The sequence below is a fragment of the Sparus aurata genome, chromosome 21 (assembly GCF_900880675.1).
Source record: "Sparus aurata chromosome 21, fSpaAur1.1, whole genome shotgun sequence".
NCBI lineage: Eukaryota > Metazoa > Chordata > Actinopteri > Spariformes > Sparidae > Sparus > Sparus aurata.
Window position 1 is genome coordinate 9446126 of NC_044207.1, and position 27199 is coordinate 9473324.

Here is a 27199-nt window from a genome sequence, read left to right on the forward strand (position 1 = left end):
ATGAAGGCCGCTATTGAGACATCTCGAAATGCATGCATCACAATTTATACACTTCCCACAGCTGCCAAAAATCCAGCAGATTTACTATGAGAGCTGCTAATAAACGCAGATCATTACCAGATGCCCCCTCTCCTCCTCATCCCTTCCTTACTCCCTTCTTTCCTTTCCTTTCCTTTCCTTCCCTCCCCGCTTCTCCACAGAACTTTTTTCTCTCAAACCGTGATCTCAGTGGAAACTCTGAGTCCAGGCCAGACCTTTCCCCATGCGCGCGCACACACGCACACGCACACAAATGCATGTCCACCCCCATCAACACCTTGCCAAATGAGCACTCCACGCCCACACCTCTGTGGCTCCTTCCATGGAAGTGCCTCACTGCACCCCGAAACTCTTTCCAGACTCCCCTCCAGGACCTGCCGAGGGAAGGCACTAGATGGCACTGTGTCTCTTCCTGCTTCCGAGGAAAGAGGGAGTATAATCTCCCCCCTCCTCCTGAATTTATGTTCAGGTCAGGTCTGGACGCCGAAGTGAACCAGATGTATGAACTCCACCCACCCCCATCTTCCACGGAAAGCAGACTTTTTTTTTTTTAACAGAGCGAGAATACAAAATGCTTCCAAGATGTGCGCCAGCTGCTTTTCATTAAAGTTTGATGAAACGACTCCAGCGCGCATCTGAAAACTCACGGTTGCATTTCTTGCTTTTCTACATCAAACGGGTCAGGGGGGGGTTCTATACCTGCATGAGCTGAAAAGAAAGCGCCCACATTCTCTCCTATTCGATGTTATACATGTCCTGAATTTATTCCAACATCAACCAACACTAGTTTCTTACATGCACTCTCTCTCCTGAGAGGAGACGGCCTGTGTATGTTGGACCACATCCGCAGTCAGCAGCTTTCTTGTTTATTTCAGTGAATCCAGGTCCCCTGCGGACCCCTTTTAAGGAAGCATGCATATCTGGGATTTTGTGTAAACTTTCGGAAGGTGCTCGTTCTCGTCTAGTCTAATTTATCGGCCTCCAGACAAAGCGCGTGAACTCCTCCTCCTCCTCCCCCTCCTCATCCTCCTCCCTCGCCGTGCGCTCTGGTCCTCCTCCTGCGCGCTCTGGGTCTCGCCTCGGACAAATTGCTGCGGAGCGCTGGATCACCGAAAGTTCGCCGAATCGGTGTAGAGGAAGCCTAGCGGGCTCGGGGCAAGGAGTGGTTCGGCGTTTGCCTTTTCTGGGGATCGGGGTGTTGTATTTGTAAGGTTTTGGTTGTTGTTTTTTTGTTTTGTTTTGTTTTTTGCGGTTCCACCATGGAGACTCTCCGAGGTCTCCTTGCGCTGCTGTGCGTTGTCATGGCTGGAGCGCAAACGCAGGATGTATTAGTCAAGTTTAAGGGTAAGTTTTGCTGAAATTATGTTGCACTTCTCGAGAATGAGCTCCAGAGTTTTTGCATTATGTTGCTTGTTGAGTGGTCTTTCTGGGTTTGAATGGCACACACTGAAGTGATGTTCGCTGCTAGAGCCAGTCCAGATGTTCGCAGTCTTTGGGTGACGTACTTCAGAGGTCTTAGAAGCCTTGAGAATCAGCAGCACGGATGCATCGACAACTGAAAGTGAGATCAGAGGGGGACTGTAGCTTAGCCCAGCCTGAGCAGGCCCTTGTCTGGTCCCTTGGTTGTCTGAGAGGGCCTGGGTAGTCAGCTTTGAGTGTGATGCAGACTAAGATGTACCGATTCTGAAGGGGCAAGAACCCAAGCAGGTGATGGTATAGTACAGGGGTTTATACAAACACACATGTTATGGTCAGGCCTGCACCTGTCATAAACCTGTATAGAGATCAGGTCAGATCACAGCCAGTGTGACGCACCCTGTGGCGCTCCAAGCAGCATCATGATGGCCCCAGAGCCACAGCAGTGATACCTGTGCTGACATCACCTGACTTTATGAGTGGATGGTTGACCATCAATGCATTTTAATTGCACACATATATCACTTTGAAGGAGCCATTTAGCAGTTTTATGGTTGTACAATGGATGATATTTGCTGACAGCCGTCTTTCGTTTGTTTGTTTGTTTGTTTGTTTTGTGAGCAGATTGTCCGGCTGACCTGTTCTTTGTACTGGACACATCCGAGAGTGTCGCCCTCAGACAGAAAGTTCCAGACTATTATATTGACCAGATCAAATCATTCACCAACGTCTTCATAGACCAACTCAGGGACTAGTAAGACCTGCACACACACACACACACACACACACACACACACACACACACACACACACGTCTTTACACACAACGATGGAAAGGTAATCTATCACAAATAAAAGTCCTGCATTTAAAATCTTTCTTAAAGAGTAAGTCAGCACCCCCAAGTGGTTTAACACCTCACCTTGCTGCAGTGATGCACAGGTGCACTCTGGGACACTATGACATCACTGTTGGGTGGTGGTACATGTGCCATACAGCACACTTCTTACCACCCCAACAACTATTTTCAGCCTGGTGTTAAGTTACTCTTTAAGTAAAAGTGTTTTCAGCAAAATGTTGACAGTAAATGTATTAGATGTGTCAGTGTCACACATTAGTATTATATTGTTTGAGCTACTTATATAATGTTGGTTAGTTCAGTCTATAGCTAGAAATAGGTCATACCTCAACCTGTCTGACAAATGTACAGTAGTTTAAAGTAGAAAAAACCTGGAAGTTCTAAGTATGGTGGCATCAAAACTGTACTTAAGTGCAGTATTTGAGTAACTTAGTTACGTTCTACAACTGCCTGTCTGTACCACATTGAATATTAAAGGTGCACTATGTAGTTTTGGGGGAGACAATTTAAGATTTTCCCTGAATGCCCACACAAACTAAATAAACACACTCTCTTTGTTTCATAATGGAATAAACAAGCTGACCTTAAAGGACAACACAATTTCATACAGTTTTACTTTAAAACTGTTTATATGTGGCGGACCCTGCCACCTTTCTAGCTTCAAACAGTGTTCTTGAGACCTTATTTTCCTTTGAGAACAGCTTGACTATTGAGTCACGAGAAAACAAGTATTTCTGAGTTTGTATTATAACCTCATCAATATTGTTAATATTAAAATTCTGAGTTAGTCGCCCTATAATGTTGTGTTGACTTGATGGTTGCTGTTACTCTACTAAGCACCTCTATTTATGCAGCAACCACGATTGTGACCGCACCCTGACATGGAACTCAGGAGCGCTGCACTACAGTGACGAAGTCATCCTTGTGCGAAAGATCAGTGACCTGGCCACTCAACGCCAGGACCTGAAGAGTGACATCAATGGCATCAAGTACATCGGCAAGGGCACATATACTGACTGTGCCATCAAGCAGGGTCTAGCTGAGCTGCTCTCTGGGTAATTATCACACACACACACACTCTCTCACACACACACACACACACACACACACACACTCACACACACTTGATCAGATTAAGTATAGAAAGAGTGACTTGATTTCGCAGTGTGTGTTCTTGTGTCTGCATACATACAGGGGTTCCCGCTACATCGAGAACAAGTACATCGTTGTGGTGACTGATGGCCATCCTATCACTGGTTACAAAGAGCCATGTGGGGGTGTGCAGGAGGCTGCTAACGAAGCCAGGCAGCATGGAGTCAAAGTGTTCGCTGTCGCCATCTCACCTGACCAGGAGGTACAAAATACACACACACACATTTGCACACGAGACCGGTGAGGACCCTTAGTGGGATGAAATATTTTCCTAGCCCCTAACCCAAACATTTATCATAACTAAATACAAAACCCCAAACAGGATCCTACATGACAACACTTTACTACCAAAATTCCTACAGTTAACACTTCAGCATTTTTCAAGAGTAATTCATGTAATTGTTTTTTTCTTCTTTATATCACTGGTTTAAGAGGTGATGTCACATTTGTCTGTGTAGCAATCAGCAACCAATTTAACAATGTTTGAATCACAGTCTGATAAATTCTAATTTTTTAATTATTTATATTTGATAGAGAAGTCTGATTTGATTTTAGATTGGCTTTAAGAGTTTTTTCCGTTATATCTGAATACAGTAATTGCATACCCATTTGTACATTGATAGAGTTGTTGGTCTCTGTCAATAAAAGTTGTGGAATTACTGCCTCCTAGTGAGACTGAAGCTTGAGAGATTGGAGACAGATTGCCAGGTTTCTTTGTCCAGTGCACAGGTTTAGAACACAAAGAAGGAGTTCCTCTCTAAAGATAACACCTGTATCCTTTACTTTTAAGATAACTCTGACCTTGATCTTAAAGACAATTCTTAACTATCAAACAGCCTTCAGACTAAGTAAAGACTGATATCTGTCTGTGTGCAGTGCTGCACACACTGAACTGAGCTTTGTTACCATGCTGTGCTGAAAACAAAAACACTAAGAAAGCTCCACTGAATTAAGTGAAATAAAGTTAAGTAGAAGAAAGAGAAGTAAAGAGAATTTACATTAAATGGAAACACAGCTAAGAGAAGAGACGGGAATTAACTTCAAGTAAAGAGTAGTGAAATGAATGAAAGTCAAGAAAAATCAAGTTAAGTGAAGAAATGTAACCTACACTAAAGTGAAGTGCAGTAAAAAAAATAAGGGAAGTAAAATACAGTAAAGGGAAGTACAATCAAGTAAATTGAAGTAAAGGGTAGAGAGGTGAAGTAATTTAAAGTGAAGTGAAGTGAAGTGCAGAGAAGTAAAGGAAAGAGAGGGTTAGAAACCTATGGTAAAGTGAAGTAAAGAGAAGTGAAGTAAAATCTGGTCAGGTCAAGTAAATAGAAGTAAACTAACTCAAAGTTAAGTGCAGTAAAATTACATGAACTAAAGCACAGTAAAGTAAAATCAAGTCAAGTGAGGTGAAGAAAAGTGAGGTAATACAAAAAAGCAGTGAAGTGGTTTAAAGAGAAGTCAAGTAAAGTACATTAATTTAAAGTGAAGTGTGGTAACATGAACGGATGTAAAGTAAAGGAACAAAAAAATCAAGTCAACTGAAGTGAAGTGAAGGGAGGGGAGGTTAAGTTATGAGGTGAAGTACCTCAAAATAAGGTATGTTACAGTGAAGGGATGTAAAGCACAGTTAAGTCATGTGAAATGAAGAAAAATTAAGGGCCTTATATTGTAGTGACTTACTGAGCCTCTTGTGGGAATAAATTAGGTTAATCTTGACAGAGGCCCTGTGGACATCTAACTATATAATCAGTCTGCTATATTTAATATTTCTAAAATATAAAAGACTAATGACAACCTTAGCATTAGCGTATTGAGCGTATTGTACCGTATTGTACCATATTGTACCATATTGTACTGTAGGCCCTTCTCTCAGGCATGTGATGCTGATGATATTTGTGTTTGGTGTCTCACCAGGAAGCCAGGCTGTCACTCATTGCCACAGACCCGCACTACAGACAGAACTTCACTGCTGCTGACGAGTTCAGATCCACCCAGATGGGAACCATTGAAACCATCATTAATATAATCGTAAGTAACCCCTTGTTCTGTCTGTTTTTTTTCCCCCCTCTCTTCTCTATAAACAGATTAAACGTTTGGTTTTTGAACTAACATCTGTTTTCTTTCCACTTTTTCAGAAAAACGAGACGAGGGATACGGTACGTCTCCATATGAATTCTTTAAAGGACATTGCTCTTTTTCTATGTTTGCTTACTGCATTTACATTGGAATGAGTAGGTTCTTTGTAATTGTGTATATAAAACTGTATTACTGATCCAAAAGATTAGATTTGGTCTCATTTAGGCCAACATGGCCTCAAAATGTTTTCATATTATATATTTATTATGATATTTTTAATTCATCTAAACTTAAAGTGAACTAAAGTAACTTAAGTACAATAACGTGAAGTGAAGTAACTTATAGTGAATTGAATTTAAGAAAATGGAATTGAAAATAATAGAAATGAGTAACTTAATGTAAATTTAAGAGAAGGAACTTAAAGTGAATTGAAGTAACTTAAAGTACAGTAAAGTAACTTAAATTACAATAACATTAAGAGAAGTAACGTAAAGTAGATTTAAGTGAAGGAACTTAAAGTAAAGTAACTTAAAGTGAAGTGAAGTGAAGTAACCTAAAGTGAATTGAAGTAACTTCAAATGAAGGAGAGTGAAGTCGCTTAAAGAGAAGTAACTTAAAGTGAAGTGAAGTAACTTAAAGTGAACTGAAGTAACTTAAAGTGAAGTAACTTAAAGTGAATTAAAGTTACTTGAGGTAAAGTGAAGTCACTTAGAGTGAAGTAACTTAAAGTGAAGTGATGTAACTTAAAGTGAATTGAAGTAAATTGAGGTAAAGTGAAGTCACTTAAAGTGAAGTAACTTAAAGTGAAGTAACTTAAAGTGAACTGAAGTAACTTGAGGTAAAGTGAAGTCACTTAAAGTGAAGTAACTTAAAGTGAATTGAAGTCACTTAAAGTGAAGTGAAGTAACTTAAAGTGAATTGAAGTAACTTGAGGTAAAGTGAAGTCACTTAAAGTGAAGTAACTTAAAGTGAACTGAAGTAACTTGAGGTAAAGTGAAGTCACTTAAAGTGAAGTAACTTAAAGTGAATTGAAGTCACTTAAAGTGAAGTGAAGTAACTTAAAGTGAAGTGAAGTAACTTAAAGTGAAGTGAAGTAACTTAAAGTGAAGTAACTTAAAGTGAATTGAAGTAACTCGAGGTAAAGTGAAGTCACTTAAAGTGAAGTGAAGTAACTTAAAGTGAATTGAAGTAACTTGAGGTAAAGTGAAGTCACTTAAAGTGAAGTAACTTAAAGTGAATTGAAGTAACTTAAAGTGAAGTGAAGTCACTTAAAGTGAAGTCACTTAAAGTACAGTGAAGTGAAGTAACGTAAAGTAAGGTGAAGTGAAAAAAGGGAAAGTTAACTAACTTAAAGTACAGTAAAGTGAACTAAAAGTGTGTAATTCTTCCTGAATTGTCTTAACCAAGATGTCATATCTTGTTTATTTATAGGAATAAATCTTACAAAAATGTAGTTAGAATATTAAAGAGTGTTATGTTGTTTTTTTCACCATCCTCTTGTTTGTCTGAGCTGCTGGCTTGGTCTTGTTACTGCTGGTCTCCACTGCTAAGTAGAATCAGCTAAACTCTCTCACTCTCAGGAAACAAGGAGGAGTCAGGCTGGGCAGCTACAGGAAGTTGATATGAAGACATGAATGCCAACTAAGATTGCAGTGATATTCATGATCTTGCCTACTTTTGTCTTTCCAACCGAATTACTGCAGTTATATCTTGAATATTGAACATGTGTCCCAGCCCTGCTGTTACCTTAGAGTCAACTAAGATTGTTATTTAAGTATTTTACATGGGATCAGTCCAGAAGCCATAGGGTCATTCCACGTTTCAAACTTAGATTTATCAAAACAATGCTTTTGATTCTTTGTTCATAATCTCTTCTGTTTTTTTTTTTTTTTTTCCAGTGTTGCTCCTTCGACTGCAATGTAAGTAAATTTATTATCTTACTGTTAACACAAAGTCTTTATCAGTTTTCTGTTGTAAATAATTATCTGACTGTTTGTGCCTATATTTATTTTGTCTGCAGGCTCCAGGAGGGCCTAAAGGACCAAATGGAGACCCTGGTCATAAGGTGTGATGATACATAATATGAAAAGATTTGTCAGAAAACCGATGCAGCCAAATGCACAAATATACACAACTTTCTACAACTTTTTTTTTGTTTTGCCTCTCTGCAGGGAGAAACAGGTAGACCAGGGATGCCAGGAGAGAAAGGAGATATTGGTGCCGTGGTAAGTCACCTCCATCATCATCCTCATCCTCCACCACCAGCACCAACACTGTCAGAAATATATGAACCCGCATGCAATCGTGACATCTCTTTGCATTGATGGAGGATGGGTGGAGGTGTCATCCAGGTGATCTGATATTTCTCTCTGTGTTACAGGGTAGCGTTGGAGATCCTGGTCCTCCAGGTTACAGTGGAATGAAGGTAGAGTGTACTTGACTAAACATAAGTGGTGTTCTTCTTACTGGAACTAAACTAGACTAAAAGTTACTAGAGAGACTTTTTGGATGTAAGAAGTGGTTCTTAAAGAGATTTCGCAGTAGCAGCATTGATGCAGTAACGGAGGATACCACATCCTTATCCACCTTTTTTATGTTCTCATGAATGCTCATCATGACCCAGAAACAGACGTAAGCAATTTGCAAATGTGAGGAAGTATTTATGGTTTTTCATGTTGTTTACCTTTTTATGATGAGTCCTTTTCATTGATCACTTCCCTGCTTGTGATGATGATCGTTCTGGTGTGTGTGTTTTCTGTTTCCAGGGAGACCGTGGTGGCAGAGGAGAAAAGGTACGATCAGAATGCACAAATACAAAAAGTACACTTAATCAAGATTCAACATTAGCTGTGTAACTCATTGGCACGGCCGACTAATGCTGTGTGTTTTCTTTGCAGGGTGAAAGAGGACACAAAGGCTACAAGGTGAGTTTACCAAACAGTTGTGTTCAGATGTCCTCCTATATGTGATTGCTCTGAAAGCTATTGTGGTTAATTCACTCACTCGTTCAACCTTCTTTATCTTCTCAGGGAGACAAAGGTCAAAGGGGAAGGGATGGAGTTGATGGACGCAAGGTGAGTTTCAGACCCAAATATCTGAACAACACAACTCTGGCTATCTGTCTGTTATATTGCTGAGTTGATCCGATTGTTTGAAGACCCGTCTCTCTGGTTTTCCTCTTTAGGGTGACTCTGGTTACCCCGGTCTTTCCGGCTGTAAAGGATCTCCTGGACCAGACGTGAGTTGTTTCTCTCAGTCTTAGCATAATCTTACTGCAATGGTCCTGCATCATCTGGAGGCGCAGTCCTTTAAATTCACATGTTTGACAGTTTGAATGACAAGTAAATTAAATCTATCTATCTGTCTATCTATATATCTGTCTATCTATCTATCTATCTATCTGTCTATCTATATATCTGTCTATCTATCTATCTATCTATCTATCTATCTATCTATCTATCTATCTATCTATCTATCTATCTATTCTGGTGTCTTAAACTGTCTTAAACTGTCTTAAACTCAGGCCGCTTCCGTTTTTGCCTGAGGCTCAGCCACATTGTTTACAGATCAGCCATTAGCCACAGTTGCATGTTTAGGAACGTCCCTTTCGGCGCAGCACTGATCAACATCAAGCCCTCAGTCTGGATCTACGGGGGCGGGCAGACTAAGGCCCCTGGCTCTCAATCACTGATTCGTTTACATTCTCCGCTGTCAGACTGTTTAAATGAAGCCATATAGTCATACTATAAACAAACACACACACACACACACACACACACACACGCATGCATGCACGCACACACCTATGCACAGTGTCCTCAAAGACTGAGCTTCGCAGCTTCAGCTGCTTTTGATCATACACTATAACTGTGTCTGTGTTTTCTGCTTCCAGGGCCAGCGGGGAGAGCCTGGACCAAAGGGAGACCCAGGTCCTTATGGAGTGAAAGGAGCAAAAGTATGACGCAAAAAAAAAAAATACTTGGGCAAGTGAAGAATCATGAACGTTTCGTTGATCTATAATGAGATATCGTGTACCTATTTCAGGGAGATCCTGGAAGAGACGGTGAACCGGGAAGGCCCGGAAACAACGGCCCACTGGGACCCCAGGTGAATCACAGAGATTGAAAGACTGATGACAAAACACAGATCCACGCTAAGTGTATGTCATGAAACAGGAAAGATACATGTCTAAATATTTGTTTTGTGACAGGGTGATCGTGGCCCTCCTGGAAACAACGGGGACAAAGGAGAGCGCGGTGATGATGTAAGAGATGAAGCTGCTGACAAGCCAAAATGATCTACTCTGTGATCTTTAACAGCTTGTCTCATATCCTTCTGTCATGTGTGTTTCAGGGCTTACCGGGACCGGATGGACCTCGCGGCGACAGAGTACGTGGAATTAATATTACGTGAGAGTGTTGGTGTGTGACAGCTGCCAAAATATGTCTTAACATTTGCGAAATCCCTTGTAGGGCGCAGTTGGAGAGAAGGGCGAGCAAGGTTCCCGTGGAAACAGAGGTCCAAGAGGAGAGCCAGTAAGTGATGAATCTGATAAGGACGAGGAAGATGGAGGGAGGGAGGGAGGGAGGGAGGAAGATGGAGGGAGGAGGGAGGAAGATGGAGGGAGGGAGGGAGGGAGGGAGGGAGGAAGAGTAGCTGGCTGATTTCAGCACTTCCGCTGCAGAAATTCATGGGAAATGCAGTTTGGCTCATTGAGTCAACTGCAACCACAGCGCCCTTAATGGAACTTACACTGTTTTTATAGGATCCCAATGCGCTCCTACTTTTGCCAAAACTTGGCTCTGTCTACTGTACTTGTCCATTGTCTCTTGGTTACTTTGATACATTGGTTCTTTTCCTTGCCAGGGGGAGCCAGGACCCCGTGGAGAACAGGGGAGGGAGGGCTCAGCTGGCCCCAACGGAGACCCTGTAAGACACACTCAAATATAATCACACACTTACACGGACACAGACAGGAGCAGTAGTACATACAGTACAACGGCTCCTTTGCCTGTTGCTGAGTTTGAGGAGGCAGCAGAAGTACGAACCGCCCACTTCTCTCTTTGGCAGCATCCTTATTTCCAGACAACTTGTGCCAGAGTGCGCTTGCATGTGTGGGAATCCATACTCCCTGTTGAGTGGTGGGGTATATTGTGCAGAAGTTTAAACAGAGGCGCGGCTGGCTGCAGCCCCAGAGCGCTGCCCACTCCCGCGTGCTCCGTCTCCCCTCACTCGCTCTCAGTTTTTACTCCTCCCGGGAACATCGACACTCACTCTTTCCCCTCTGACTCAGTTCTTCTCTCCGTCCGCTGCAGCCAAAGCCTCAGTATGGTTTTCTTAATAAGGCACCAGGCAGCGTAATAATAATAATACGGTATAAGCGTTAGTTGTGGTAACCTCCGTGATGTCAGAACTTTGAATGGTTCTTTTGTGCTGCCTGAGCTGAATGAATAGTAACTGAAGTGAAGACTACAGAAAACATGGAATAACTGACTTGTTAGACCTACCTCATACGCTCAGGAAAACAACCGTATCCTCACACGCAGTAATGTTCTCAGCATCATAAAACACTTTTAAGCTACAGTTTGCTGTATTAGACATGTACAGCACTTCATTGTAACGTATCAGCAATGTTTTTTTTCTCAACTTGAAATGAAAGACGCACTCCGAGATGATTTTGGCAAATATTGTTATCTTCTGTCTAACCTAGAGTCAAAATTTCCACTCTGTGCATCCAGCGTGTAGATGGATTTAGCCTAGCTTAGCACACACAGGAAACAGCGGCGAAGTCCATTAATGCATTCAAATGTTTTGTTCCATTTCAGCAGCGTGCAAAGTCTTCACTGACTTCATGACTTCATTATGAGGACAGGACTGCATTCAACAGCTGGATCCAGCTGCTGTTTGCAAGGAAATGGTGCCAGTCCAAAAGCCAATTCCCTCTCTAAACTACGATGTCTTGTTTTCTATATCTACAGATGATGTGTCGAACACACAATAAATAAGACAGCTTTAGAGATTTGGACGGATTGTTTTTTCACATTTGCCCAAGCTAAACTTTTTAACAAATGCCTGGTTTTCATGCGTCCAGTCTTTAAGCCAAGCTAGGTTTATATGTCTAAGTGTCTCTTGATCTGATTCCAGGCAAGTGTTTCACTTAGACGTTGGAGAGTTGCGTAAACATATTCAATATTCACTGTGATGACACTTCAGCTTCAACAGAGGCTACTGGGAGGCTACACTGCACGATGCCAGCAGCAAATCTGGAAAATGCTCTCCGGAAATTTAACTCACTGAATTCAATCATTGTGACATTCTAGGATCTTAATCTGATAGTGGCCATTTTGAATCTTCCCAGCCTGCGACAAAGCAGAAATGTTTTCTGATACACAAATAAAAAGAGTTGCGTCAGTCCATACTGCGGAACTTTAGACTGCTGAGTTACCAAATCAACCAGTAACTGATGCTTCATTTTACTGTTCCTAGACCTCATCGAGAACAATGTTAACATAACCAATAAAAACTTTTTACTAAAGAATTTGTCTTTAGAGGTCTGTAAGATGGGCTGAATTCCAGAGGTTTAACTTCTTACCTTGCTGCAGTGACGTAGAAATGTACTCCCAGACACTGTGACATCACTGTTGGGTGTGGTTTTAGGACTGTTGGTCTTCTGGTGAGATCCAACAGTCCTTGAAACTGTCAGCCAGAGAGGGCAGTAAAAATCTATTTTTGTCCTTTTTTTTGAGACATTTTCATCCATGCTCCTTTTTCGCTAGCCATTGAATTTTTACAGTTTGCTGATGTCAAAGGCTCATGGGAGCTGTAGTGTAAAGTGTAAACAGAATGAAAACAGCCTGAGCGTGAGGTGGGTTGGTTGTTGTCAAAGTTTTTGGGTTTTTTTGCCAGTTTTTTTTTTTCTTCTGCTGAGGTTATTTTATGTGACTGTTTCTGCTGAAGTGTTTTAACAGTGTCTCATTAACGGTGGTGTTGTTTTCCAGGGCGAACCTGGCAGGGCTGGGGCTCCTGGCTACAGAGGGGATGAAGGCCCACCTGGACCAGAGGTGAGTCCAGCTGGCCACACATATACATATATACATGAACTCATGTATGCACACATAAGGGCCTGAAAACCTTTTCACTGTTCTTGAAGGGACCGTATAAGAAAACACAATTCCTTTAAATCTTTTGTATTTCTGTTTTGGTCTGACCTCGTCCCACTCGTTCCTCGTGGGAGAGGCTCAGTTTGGAAAATCGTTTTTATGAGCTTCCATGCACCAATCAGGTTTAACATTTAAATGAGAATTTGATTACAGTCTGGCCATTATTGTCTGGTCTCTGTAAATCAAACCAGTGTGGGTGTGTAGGTTTTTTTTGTTGTTTTTATAGTCTTATTTAGTCATGAGTACTATTTTAAATACTATGTATTTTTGTAGAAGAAATTTAAACTCTGAATTTTAATATTTACAATATTAATTAAGTAATAATACAAACTAAATGTTTGTTTTCATCACTGAATCAACAAGCTCTTCTCAGAGGAAAATAAGGTCCCAGAACACTGTTGAAGCTAGAAAGTTGGCAGAGTCGGCATAAAAAGTCAGTCTCTTCTGATTAAACTTCTTCCCTAAAAGCGACCTTTCATGTTTGAGAGCACTTAAAAACAAGGTTTTTCTGTGTTAGAGTCAGAAGATATGATAGGTAAAGATATTTCTTAGCTAGGATTGCTGCTTATTTCAGCATTAACAGCCATTGTTGTCGAGACATTAATACATACTAAGATTTTTAAAGCCTCAAGCTTAAGAGCTCCAACTCCAGCTGTGGAGCTCCAACTGTACCAGCACTCCAAAAATCCATAAAAATGTTCAGTTTTCTGTATCAGCCGTAATCAACAAGCTGCTCTAATCATCAGTCATGTCCTATTAGAACTATTAACAACCATTACTTCAAACTGGACATTCATAATTACACAGTTGAGGCAATCAGCTCATAATAACCTGTAACAGATTGTAGTAACTACTTGTTATGTAACAGTTAAAAGACATGTTTTTGTTCACACACACGCACGCACACACACCGACACATACATACGCACACACAGACACATACGCACAGTGTCTTAAAGAGTTCCAAATGTTTTCAGCAGACATTATGCCCCTGTCACATTTCATATGTTTCTAATCTCATCATTCCTTTCATCTCCCAGGGACCCAAAGGACCTAGAGGAATCAAGGGAGCTCCAGGAGACAGAGGCCCGATGGGGGAGAGGGTGAGTGGGTGAGGGAGAGAGAGAGGGGAGACAGATGTGTTCCATCCATCGTATTCACTGCCAAGAGATTTGTGGGTGCGCGTGTATGCAGTTAGATCTGTCGCTTTTTCTTTTTCTGAATTTCAGGGAGTAGATGGTGCCCCGGGAAATGGCACTGCAGGTTGCCCTGGTTTCCAGGTATGAGTTAGCACCAACTGATAGAAGTACACATCATAGTGGCTCCATGTAAATTTGTGTATTCTGAACATTTATGTCTTTTTTTTTTAGGGTTATCCTGGGCCCCGTGGAGACCCTGGTGAGCCTGTAAGTGTTCTTTCAAATTTCTATTTGAACGTTTCTTTTTACATTTACACATCAACACTGAATATGAGTTTCCATGTTTGAAGTTCACTGCCAACAGTGTAAAATCAGCTGTCACGCTCATGTGCCCTCTTGACCTCTTACATTTGTTGTGTGACCTTCAGGGTGGCAAGGGAACCCCCGGACCCAAAGGAGATGACGGAGAACCCGGAGATCCAGGCCCCGATGTGAGTCTGACGTGTCTTTTTTTTGTTGGAGTAGCTCCTCGTTCTTGATCTCATTTTATCTTTCCTCTAGCCTCTCTTGGCAGAGCACTGACAGGATGTGACTCACATGTGTCGATTTATGGGAACATTTACATATTTCTTTTTTATTGCCCTCAACACACAATAGTATATAATAATAGATGTCTTCTTCTAATTTCTGTCTTTCATTTTGTTACCCCCTTCACATTCTTTAGTACCCTTATTTTTCTCAGTCCATCGCTCTCACACTCTCCTTCTGTTCTGCAGCTGGAAATGCTTTCTTAAGTAGATCTGAGCACTTTTTATGTGCGTGTGTGTGTGTGTGTGTGTGTGTGTGTCTTTGGGGAAGAGGGCTCTGAGCTGCTGCAGCTGTGTATATGTCGTTGTCAAGGATACCAGGAAATGAACAGAACGATGAAGGGACAGCATTACTCTTTTGGCGTGTGCGTTAGTGAGTGTGCATGTGTGCCAATGGTGCATGTGTGTGATCACCCGTGTCCATATAGCGTGCCAGTATTAACACTTTAACCCCTGGTTCAACTTGGTCGTGTTTACATTGAAATCATTGCATTTCCAAGGTCTGTGTTTCACGGCATAAACATTTCTGCACATGTTTGTACTTTTCCCCCATCCAAAACGTCAGTGAATCCTGACCCCGGTCTCACAGTGAGCAGTCACTTCGTAAGCTTCAGATTTACCGTGTCAGATCAGTTTACCACTAATCAAGGCTTTGTGTTACTGTAGCACAGGAGGGGGATTCAATACAGACGTGTAATTCAGCAAGTAACCCCACTGTTTACCTTCTAGTAACAGCAACATGCAGGAAGCATCTCATAAACTCTCTAACTGGTTCTACAGATATAAGGAAGGACCATAATCCTCAGCTTTATTACATAGTGCCAAATCTCTAGCTCTAAACATGTATGATGTCACGACTCAGCTCAGAGTTTTGGATCCATCACAAAAAACTTTAGGTGGCTCCGTTGGCTTTTTTTAGACACATTCTCTTTCTGAAATAGAAACACTCAAGGTCATATTGAAAACATTTTTATGTGGACAAATCATTTTTAAAAGTAATTTAAAAGTCCTAGCGTTATTGAGGTAAATGTATGCTAGCGTTAGCGATGTTAGCCAGCTAGTGATAGCGATGTTAGCTAACTAGCATGAGCGACATTAGTGTTAGCTAGCGCTTGGGCATTAGCTAGCTAGTGTGATACATGTTAGCTGCAACAAACCGTCAAACGCTCGAGGGGGCTGATGATTCGAACCACAGCGGTGTTTATGTTTGACGTTTATGCAATGACAGCTAAAACATAAAAAAATCAACCATATGGTCCTCCAACCGGCTCCACTCATTCCGATTGTGTATAAAAAAAAAGATCAAAAGAAGACACTGTAATTATTATTATTATTATGGCATTTTTAGTATTGATTGTGCATCGTACAGGCTGCAAAGTTATCATGCGAATAAGATAATTATCGCCCACCTGGAAATACTTGTTCAAAGTAGTGCCTGACTGTATGTATTACTGAACCAGTCAACGCTCAGGAGAATGGAGGAAAAAGAACTTTCCTATCCATTTGTAGACTATTATTATAATAAATGTAGGGTGCATCTGCAGAATGCAAGGGCTTGTCGTCAGGGCTTGCATATAAATCCTGCACACTGGACCTCTAACGGACAGATATGGGAGTGGTAGCAATCTGAATTTCTGTCTCTCAGCAAGAAAGTGAATAAGCGCTTATCCCAAAATATCGAACTATCACCTCAAACAACAATATCTTTCATCTTCGCTATGCTGCCATCCCATCAGTCGGTCCTTTATTAAAATACATAATAAGATGCCATATTTGGTCTATTTTGTATATTATAAAAGAGCCATTCATTCCATGCCATTCTGTTTTTAAGAGGGTGTTATATCCCTTTTTCTGAACAGTCACTTGTTTGTTCCCACATGTTTTACATTCGGGCGCTCACTGTTTTGGACGGGACAGCGGAAGAAACAGTTTCCACTTTAACTCAAAATCATGAGACGTCAGACTGGCTAACAACACTGGCTTCACTCTGATTTTTGACCAACTGGATTTCAAATGTAAATTGTTTGAATATTTTCACACTGCTCAGGCATGTACTCTTTGTTGTTGCCTGCACTTTCTCTGGCCAGAGGGGACGGGAGGTTACAGACAGGGTTGTGTCAGGGAAGATAAAGGTGGAGACAGACTTTTTGACTTTAACACCTCTTTAACTTTTGGCTAACATTCTTTGGAATGATAATATACACATATCTAACGAGGTATGACACACAGTCACATCTGGCTGTGTCGTCAAGTATGACACCATAAAATCAAGGTCAGGATGTGTGTGTGTGTGATTGTGTGGATGATATGGTCCATGTTCTTTGCATCAGAGTGTTTGAAGTTGAGAATGCAGTAATTGGATCTGTGTGTGTGTATGGGTGCATTTGTGTGTGTGTGTGTGTGTGTGTGTATGGGTGCATTTGTGTGTGTGTGTGTGTGTGTGTGTGTGTGTGTGTGTGTGTGTGTGTGTGTGTGTGTGTGTGTTAAAAGCCAGGTGGTTGGCATTACCTTCTCTCTCTCTCCTCCTCTCATTCTTCTTATCCGTCCACTGTAGGTACATGGTTGTATCGCAGCCATAGTTCAGCTTGTTGAAGTCGGCTTCCAATTTACATCAAAGAGCAAAAACTTTTATTTGGATGATTTATGACTTTACAGTACTAGTGCCTGCCCTTGTGCTGCTGTAAAACCGTCTACCTGCATCTTCTTTCTTTATTTTTTATTTCTGTCTTTTTTAAGAATACAAGCAGCTCTTTCTTTATAAAAACAAATAGAAAAAACGACTAGTTTGAAAGGTTTGATATTGCACATGAGTAAATACAATGCATACTTTTAAACGGCCTCTGCCTTTGATTCGGTAACATGTGTTTTGCCATTTTGAAAGCCGTCTCTGGGGCATGACTCTAGTATGCCTGGTATCCTCTCTCAATGTGCAAATTTGCATTAATTTGTAATTCTCTGCAGCTGTCTGCAGTCTTCCTCAGACCAGAATGCAGATATTTCTTTGTAATGTGTGTGTTGGTAGTCTGTGGGAACATGAACTTACAGATGGGACAGTTTTCCTAAATTGATTTACAGTGTAAACTTGTTATTCTCCACACTTCTACCATCAGGGTCATAATTTCATATCAATCAGCAGCAGGTCAGAGTGCAGCAGCTGCAGGGGCTTTGGCTGCTCTCTCCACGCCAACTCATACTTGAAACGAATTTTAAGACTTTTCTCAGACTGACTGCAGCCTTTGGAGCTGTATTGATATGCTGCCTCCATTTCTAAAGGAAATAAAATAAATTTCAGATAAAAAAGTAAAGATAAAATGAAAAAACTAATCAATAAAGAAGAAATGGAATAAAGGAAGAAGCAAAGACTTAAAGAAGGAAGGGGGAAATTAGAAAGTAATGGGAAATAATACAAAAGACAGGAAGATTGTGAATTGAAACATTCTGATCTACAAAGTCACTTGGTAACTACAACCATTAAATAAATTACATCTACAATTTCTCTCTAAAATATAGTATATATTTGTATAAAGTCTCTAAAAATGCCATGGAAATACCATGGGTGATTGAAATACTAAAGTATCAATACTTGTATTTGCGCACAGCAATATACAAGCACACACAGCACAGTACCCTTGTAGCCTTGTCTCTGTAATGACTCTTTGCTATTCTTCAGAAGCCACTAAGATGCTGCTGTTGTGAGAGTTATTAAAGACACATGCTTGAAAAATATCAAATAAATTGCTATTATGAAATAAATTGTATATTCTATTATATGAAAATATAGCTCTAGTGAACACACTGTAATCTTAATACTTTCTATCATCTTCTTTGGGGTATCCCAAGGCTATATATTAGGACCCTTACTTTTTTCACTTTAAATGTTCCTATTTGGCAAGCATCTCCAGACCCAATGTTGCAAATGCGTATTAATCTGAAACCTTACATAAACAGGTTATCAACAGGTGCATACCAAAATTCCTCAATACACAGTTGCATAGACTTATAACCAAGTAGAACAAAACCTGTGCTGTGGTGCTTAACCACACATGTAAGTTAGGCTAGTGCTTGCTCCCTTTTAAAGCTTAATAAATCACAAAATAAATGCCAGCCTTTTCTGAAACACTCTCAAATTAAAGTTAAACAGCAACTAAAACACGTTTCTTAAAATAACTAGGCAACACAGTAACAAACTCTTGATTCATTTTTGATTGAAACTGCCTAGTTTTGACAGTTTGATCTGACTCACAAATCAGTACACAAAAGTATCTGTCTGAATGGGAGGGTGGGTAGAGTTTTGTAAACATCCTTTGTGAATTTGAAGTGAATATCTGTTTTTATGCTGATGACATTCAGATTTATATTGCTATCTCACCAGAGTTCAGTTGTTTTTCCAAGCTGAACTTTGTTGCTGGTGTCACCCGTGATTCCTCCTTCACCATCAAACAACACATGAATGACATTCTCAAGCTCTCTTCCAGCTGTTTCATTCAAATTTTTTGTTAGATGCTTGTTTTATTTCACACATCTATCATCCAGAATGGATTATATTTTGTTTTCAGGCTTTCCAAATTCCAGCATTACCACAGTACAGCAGCAAGAATATTTATCAAAAACACAAATGTATGAACATATCAAACCAATTTAGTTTCACTTCAGAAATAAATTACTGCTTCGCATTTACAGTGCAACACATCCTTTGTGGATTAGCATTTCTTTATTTGTATTTATATTTATTTATGTTCGGATCATTGACTTTACTTACCCAAAGATAAAGAAGCAAGCAATCTGCGAAGGAGCAGCAAGTTCTCCTACCATTCTTCACTTTTATGGAATAAACTACCATGCTCAATAACAGAAAACAATAGATGTCTTTTCTTCATGTTCACTGTTTTTACACATCTGGATTAAAGACTCAAACTAAATAATTACCTTTTATGTTTTTAATCACGTTTGTCAATCCAGTATTTAAACCTTCAATTATTAAACACCAAGCCATATTAAATGGAAATGACTAACCAATCCCACTCAAGTTGCATTACAGATTATTAATGGCAGTAACATTGTATGTATGACAGTATAAAGGTGTTAGCTGAAACGGCACCTGCACATCGCTGGGTTGCCAGACAGTGATTGATGTTTACAGCACTACATGTTGAACATGGATACTATATAAAACACTGTCATTGTATGTTTATCTATAACATGTGTTTACATCCTTCAGTTTGAAAGAATACATCTATAGAAAATCTATACAGGTCTGTACAGGTTCGGGCCTCTCTCTTAATCTCCATTCTTTCTCTTTTTTCACAGAACAACGAACTAGGGCCTCCAGGACCTAAAGGAGCCAAAGGTCACAGAGGACCCGAGGGCAGACCGGTAAGAAAACCATGGAGCCATGGCATGATCAGTGGGTTGGTCTGCATGTGTATGCAAGTTTAAACACTGAGGGGACTGCTGTCCACACATGCATAGCAGACCCCTGCCTCCAAACCTCCAGCCTAATCTCACAATCAAACGTAGTTTTGGGGTCATTTTATCTTTTCTTTATAAAATATCTACAGTGGAAAGTGGCCCTGATTTTGAGTAATGTGAATGTAATATTAGTCTATCTTAGCTCAACTGAAAATGACAATTTAAGTGCCAAATTAATAAAGCCACATATATTACCCCCTCAGTGCATAAATGAATAGATGGAGGCCTATGTTAAGCAATATGCTGTACCAGTCTTTGGCTTCATAGGCACTACTTGATCTTAGAACCAATTCATCATTGGTTTTGGATTTGTTGACACTAAATCTAGAAATATAAATCATTGCCAAACATTTGATAAACTGGACAAACAAGGACAAAGTGAACATCCAGTGCTGTGTATTTTCCCACCCGTGGGCAAAAGTTGCTACTGATCCCATAGACATCCAGTAACTGAGTTAAAGTTAGCTACAACACTCAAAAAGACACCAAGCCATATTAAATGGAAATGACTAACCAATGGAAGCTGCATGTTAAGTTCATAAAAAATGTCATTGTTTAGTTTGGTGTGCACTTTGTAGGAAAGATAGAGTTATTCCCTTTCACAAACTGGCAACTGAAAGTTTGTGTTATTGTATTATGTGAAGAGATGAACAAAGATCAGATCTAAATTTAGCACTGTGCATGAAGACATGTTCTCCAAGGCCTCAAACTCTACCCTTTACACTTTCTTTACTTTCTGTCTCTCCTCCTCCTCTTCCTCCCTTTCCGTCTCTCCTCTGGCTCGTGTCTCTGCTGCATACTTCTGTATGAAAAATTTTTCGCATGTGTTTTTGAGACAGTTCCTCTCGTCTACAATTAACGGTTCTCTCTCCTTCTCTCTTCCTCTCTCTCTCGCGCACATGTGTGCGTGTTTTCCTGTGTGCACACACATGCAAGCTACGCTGGCGTCTTTGTCGCAGAGAAGAATGCTCTTAAACTGATTTTAATGTCTGCTAAAACAAAACAGATGGTTTTCCTACAGCCAAGCGAAAACACAAAACGCTGCGGCAACGAACTTTTGGAAGATTCACATGTTGTTGCAGAAAGATAGCAGCGCACACAAATGTGTGGGTGTGGATGTGGGTTTAGTGACTCTGGGATTCTGGTTTGCAGTCAAAGTAGTAGTGGTTTTCCAACGAATCACCACTTTTTTTTTATTTCTTTTTTTTATATTCCAGTTAAAATAAAAAGTCATCCAGCTCTAGCTCATCTTGGAGTCAGAGCAGGTCAGCTTTTGTCTGGCCAGTTTTTATTTAAACAGATAAACACATCTATCAGGGGGATGAATCACTCATCCTCTAATCTCCTCCTCTCACTCATTCTCCCTTTCTCTTCAGGGACCTCCGGGGCCTCCTGGACCACACGGAACTGATGTGAGTATAAAATAAAATTCAATCAGTCCATTTAATCTGGACCCTCGCCCTCTTTTTCGCCACAGGACACGACGGCTAAGCTCCATAGACTTAATTCCCCCTTGAGGCTGCACTGGTTCTGACTCAGAAACTGATACTGTATGTTCAGTCCAAAGCCGCACACCCAATTTCCTGAACACAAAAACCTCTAGCCTTTCACCGACCAGACCACTAAGTGAAAATATTGCCATTTTCTTTTTTCTTTTTCATGTTGGAGCAGCTTGAAACCGTCTATGGCCTGGTTCTGTGTTGCGTTTGAGAGTTATGTAATGTGATTTAACTGTTCGTTGCTGCACTGTAACACGTCCTCCACCTCTCTCTCCAGGAATGTGAAATTTTAGATATCATCATGAAGCTCTGCTGTAAGTTCCACACTAAACGTACACACTTAAACACATACTCCCAAAAATGAAGCCACATGTGCTCTACGTTAAACCCTCTGCCCTTTTCAACTCAGTGCCTGATTAGCCAATCATGTCATCAAGCCCTGAACTATGTGAGGGTTCATTAACTTTATTTGTGTTGTTTTATTTCATCTATTTCATCTTCTCCTGATCACCTCACAGCTTGTTGTGGTAAGTTTGAACTAAATCTAACACACAGTCCTTATCGTAATTTATCACGAGCCTTTGTGGTTTTGTTTATGTGTGTGTTTTGTGTATCTCAAGAGTGTAAGTGTGCACCTCTGGACCTGGCATTCATTGTGGACAGCTCGGAGAGTATTGGTTCCACAAACTTCGCTCTTGCCAAAGACTTTATCATCACAGTTGTAGACAGACTGGCCAAAGACCAGAAAGTCAAGGTAATGTCCTCTCAATTCATCCTTGGTTTTGACATGGAATACAGTAGAGTTCGTACTCATCCTCGGCTCTGCAGGATAACCCACATTTGACCTCTGCGGTTTCTGTTGTTTCTTCAAAATGATACCAAAATGTTGCAGAAACTGTTTCCAGGGCTGTTAGGAAATGCTCAAAAATAGAAAGTGTGAATGAGAGATATTGTCTCTAGTCTTGGAACGCGCTTTCATGTTTCTCCAGTGACTCTCCTCTTTCAGTTTGGATATAATTAGTCAGGATGGGTGGGACGCAGAAATGTTGACAGAGGAAAACATACTCTGGTAGACACAACACATACAGACCAAAACACACGGTCACTATGCAATGCTCTTTCTTTCCAGTTTGCAGCTAATGAGTCCAGGGTGAGTGTCGTCCAGTACAGTGGACATCAAGCCCAAGAGGTTATCCAACTGGGAGTCAACATCGCCAGGCTCACCGACTTTAAACAGTGAGTTCACATGCATGAAACCTGAGGCCTGCCCGCCTTCCTTTTCCGCTGGCATGCTTTTTGACTGTGTTCTGTAATAGTCATACAGTAATGACTCAGTATCACCACTGCTGCTGAGGCTTCTGATTACACCCCTCTCCAAAATCTCAACTTTTCATCAGTCACACTGTATTTTGAAGAAGTTCTGCACCATTTCAGTAATGCAATAATCTCATAAACCTCTCCAAGAACAAACTGTACAGCCTCTAATTTAATAAGTCGATACTGGCTATTTTTATTTTGAACAGTTCCTGTATGCGGGTGAGGAGATAAATCACGATACCGTTTAGCTCAATCAAGCATGATTTCCAACATCGCCAGAGTTTTTTTTAATTTACATGTTTGTTTATCTATGTTTATCCTAAACAAAAAATGACAGACAATCACATCTGTGAATATTTGCTTTCTCTACTAGAGAGACATGATAAGAAAAGTCATGTTATCTAGCTAGCCTGACGCTCTCTGAAAGCAACTTATTTGTTCAACCGGTGGACAAACAGAAATATCAAACAAAAATTGTGTTCCGTTATGTGTATGGACGGTTTTAAGAACTGAGCTCTAGAGGTACTTTTACTTTGCTTCGGAAAAAAAACAAGCTAGTTTCTCTGTTGTCACTACGCTAGGCTAATCGCCTCCCAGCTCTAGCTCTGTATGTTACACAGAGACACAGCAAAATAATTAAACTACTTATCTAGCTCTTGAGAAGGAAGCAGATATATACAGTTTACTGTATACATGTTGAGCCCTTTCTTTTCGGAACCCTTGTTTTTTTGTTAAGCAAAATTCTGAACACGCCCACAAGAAGTGCATCCATGCCAGTGTTTTCAGGGTATTTCTGTAAAAGATCAGTATCCACATTGAAATTTTGGAAAAATGGGAATACGACAAAATGTGTTATTCTTCTCAGTCATTGATGGGCCGGCAAAGAAAACAATGAAGTAAGAGTTTTCAAACTGTATGCATATTTTATATATTTTGACAGAGGCATTTGATATTTCTGCTTGCTGCCAGTCTCTGTGCTAAGATAGGCTAAAACACAAGAAAAAGAAGAAAAAACGGGTATCAATGCTCTTGTTTCACTCTTGGCAGAGCAGCAAATAATTGTTGTTCAATTGTTTGAAAAAAATAATAATAATATAATTAATTTTCCATATTAACATGACAGATTTTCGTGTACTCAATTTCTGTGTTTGTGTGTGTGTACAGGGCAGTGAGAGACATGCGTTGGTTGGCTGAGGCCACGTACACAGGCGAGGCTCTTGACTTCGCTCTGAAAACCACAATCCAGCGTATGCAGAAAGAGAACAAAGTTGTTCTCGTTCTCACCGATGGACGCTCAGATATTGATAGGGACAAGGTTCCCCTCAACGTCCTCTGCGGCAACAACCTCCAGGTCCGTACAATACAGTACAATACGCCTCGTTAACCACGCTCATAGGCCTTTAACTGAAATACCCTTTCCCTTACCCTAACCTTGTCTCCAGGTGGTTGGCCTAGGAGTGAAGGACTACTCAGGACGTCAGCCCAACCAGGAACAGCTGGACGACATTGTCTGTGGTAGTGACCCCAAGCCAGGTCTGCCCATTGTCCTGGATAACTATGCTGCGCTGCTGGAAGACGCCTTCTTGCAGAATCTCACATCCACAATCTGTCAAAGTAAATATCCACACCTAATTGGACATTTCCATCAATTGAATATGTTGTTCCATCTCCAAATAAACTGACTTAACCCTTGTCGTTCTCTCATCCAGAGAAGAGGTGCCCAGACTACAAGTGTCCCAGTAAGTCTGCCTTCACATTCTGTCTAAATTTCTTTGAAGTTCATTGAAATTATAATAATTCAGCTGCTCAGATACAACACAGATCCAGGATGCACAGTAAATGAGAGTTGAAATAAAACATGAAACTAACAGTTTAAACAGCAAATTGTGGAAATTGATTGAAATTGTGTTAAAGCTATTTGGCTGTCCTGCACCTTGCTTTCTGGCGTGGAAACAGCTATTGACCTCTATACCTGTGTGTGTGTGTGTGTGTGTGTGTGTGTGTGTGTGTGTGTGTGTGTGTGTGTGTGTGTGTATTACAGTCTCTTTCGCCTACTCTGCCGATATTTTGGTGATGATGGACAGCTCGGCCAGTGTGGGCCAGAAGAACTTCGAGACAAGCAAGACCTTTGTCCATCGATTGGCCGAGCGTTTCTACACTGCAGGGAAGACGAGTGGTGCGACTGTCAGAATGGGTCTGGGTCAGTACAGCCGAACCGCCCGCATCGAGCAGGCGCCAACTACCAATTACACCGTGCTGTCTAGTCAAGTTGAAGAGGCGGTCTTCCAGAATGATGGCACTAATGTGTCTAGGGCCTTGGAAGTTGCAGTTAGGGCTTTACGTGGTCGTGGGGACGCAGCGGGAGGCAAGAAGAAGCTGGTGTTGTTCTCTGACGGCAGGTCTCAGGCTGTCACCCAAGATGTACTGGAGCAGCGTGTTCGTGAGGTGGCAGACGCCGGGGTGGAGGTCTTTGTCATTGCCGTTGGCAGCCAAGTCAATGAGGCCAACCTGCGCACGCTCGTGAGCAGGGGCAGGCCGATCGACGTCAACTACGCCCAGCGTCACCTGTTCCATGTGTCAGACTACTCTTCTCTGCTCCGCGGGGTCTTCCACCAAACCGTCTCCCGCAGGGTGTCCCTGCCCTGAATGCAGGGCCCTGAACAACAGGACCAACACGCTTAGATTTTTAGTCCCATTATGAATATTCAGTCTCACGCATTTACAATACACTGTGTTCAAGTTCTGTAAAAAAAAAAGAAAAATTACAAATTTAAAAAAGAACTAACGTCACCAAAAGACAGATGATTGTTTGGCAGACAAGTGGAAATGTCTTTATGAGATTCAGAGGCTTTTTTACCCTGAGTTAGGCCTCCAAGGCACACCATCTCAGGCTGTGCAAAATTTCCCCCTCCTATGCTGGGATCGTTAGACTATAACCCAATTGATGGTGCTAACTTAACCATAAACAACCAGGAGGCATTGCTGCCTTGTAGACACAGTTCTGGGTAAAAAAGTCTCATGTCAGAAGAAGTTGCTCTGGTCCTGGAGAGCCGTCAGTGATTGCCACAACTAAAGTACACCTAGCTTTCAAATGCATTGTGCTGATTTCTACTCAGGTATTGTGCATCCCTGCATCATTTTCAGCTAGTCTGGACCCGTGCTCTGATTTACATAATCTAACTAGCGCGGGCTGATAATGGCTCATCAAGGCTATACTCCCCTGTCTCTCCAGGACCAGGGCTCCTGCCTTTTGAAGGCTTTGTGTTAAGGGTTCAATGTGGACTCGTTTTTTAAGCTCCTACCACTCTCTCAAGTAGTGTCGGATTTGTGAAGTCAAAATGTTCCATAACCCTTAATGATTTCTTGACCTGGAAGGATGACACGTTTGGCCGATCATCTTCATTTTAAGTTTGGAAAAGTCAGTTGAAAAAGGCCAAGGCATAATCCCAACTTGGTGAAAACTCGCATCCGACATCACTTGAAAGCTCTATTAGATCACCAGACACATAGAAGGAAAACAGGACATCACACCCAGCACTTCACATGGTACTTATAGGGACACATCTGGACTCAATGTGTGTGATTCTGTCTGTGTGCCTCTCTGTATGTGTGTATGTGTAAGCACCTCTGTGTGTGCATCAATTACATGTTTATGTGTGGGGGGGTGATTTTTCATGTGTAGCCTTGAGCGATTGTTCCACAAACAGTTGTGCTGGGGTCACTGGTGCAGATGACCGAATGACTGAAACCTGTTCTTAGACATCTCTGTCAAACACACACACACACACACACACACACACACACACACACACATACACACACACACACACATACCTTTTTACTTAATCAGTGAGGAGGGAAAACATCTGTCATGGTTGAAGGCTGGAAAAGTGACATAATGGGACTCTTGCTGTGAGCCCCCCACACCTAAACTCAGACAGAAAAGACACACACACTTTCTACATTCCCTCAGCTGTACCTTCCACACCTTCAATTTTGTAGTCAGCAGTGACCCAGAGTCACTGTACTGTTGTTATCTGTGGTGCTATTAGACTTAGTGTATCAGCCTCTACCCATGTTGTTAAGGAAGATATTTTGACCTGAGGACACAAAACCTCAGTAGCGTTGTAAAAGCTCCTTCAATAAAGGTTGCTACACCCAAGTGTTTCTGCTCACTTCTGTCCAAACACACACCGACTTGCAATCTGTAGCTTCCAAAGCCACTATACAACTGTGTGTTTTCATATGTTCGTGCGTAGATATACCTCTAAAGAGCCTCTTTTGACATAGATTCATTCTCTGTGAAATTTCAACTCTGGATGATTGCCCATGACTCTTACCGCGTGACCTCTTAACCCTCAGCCAGCGTGTAATTTGTAGATTCCTAACACGGAGCAATGGCGCAGACTGTACAGGGCGTCATATCATTGAGTCTGATAGAGAATATTATAGATCCAAGACAAAACAGACAGAAGGGCAGGGCTGAGCAATTACAAA

General features: G+C 41.2%; 1 protein-coding gene across 1 annotated transcript; it reads left to right on the forward strand.

The window, feature by feature from the left end:
• The first annotated feature begins 1078 nt into the window (after positions 1-1078).
• Positions 1079-26864, forward strand: col6a1 (collagen, type VI, alpha 1). Its single transcript, XM_030403003.1, has 35 exons — positions 1079-1383; positions 2080-2209; positions 3167-3367; positions 3507-3666; positions 5370-5483; positions 5591-5611; positions 7430-7450; positions 7552-7596; positions 7703-7756; positions 7912-7956; positions 8297-8323; positions 8429-8455; positions 8561-8605; positions 8716-8769; positions 9424-9486; positions 9576-9638; positions 9742-9795; positions 9885-9920; positions 10004-10066; positions 10398-10460; positions 12530-12592; positions 13732-13794; positions 13921-13971; positions 14062-14097; positions 14259-14321; positions 19725-19790; positions 21263-21298; positions 21663-21699; positions 21904-21912; positions 22006-22139; positions 22515-22621; positions 23867-24053; positions 24145-24316; positions 24412-24441; positions 24744-26864. The coding sequence occupies exons 1-35, from the start codon at positions 1299-1301 to the stop codon at positions 25346-25348; spliced, it is 3030 nt and encodes a 1009-aa protein (XP_030258863.1). The 5' UTR covers positions 1079-1298; the 3' UTR covers positions 25349-26864.
• Positions 26865-27199: the final 335 nt, after the last annotated feature.

Bases quoted from the DNA above. Each gene is read 5' to 3' on its own strand.
- col6a1 (XM_030403003.1), top strand. From the start codon at position 1,299: ATGGAGACTCTCCGAGGTCTCCTTGCGCTGCTGTGCGTTGTCATGGCT. The intron at 3,667-5,369 runs GTACAAAATACA...GTGTCTCACCAG, and splicing joins CCATCTCACCTGACCAGGAG to GAAGCCAGGCTGTCACTCAT. The intron at 14,322-19,724 runs GTGAGTCTGACG...CTTTTTTCACAG, and splicing joins CCGGAGATCCAGGCCCCGAT to AACAACGAACTAGGGCCTCC.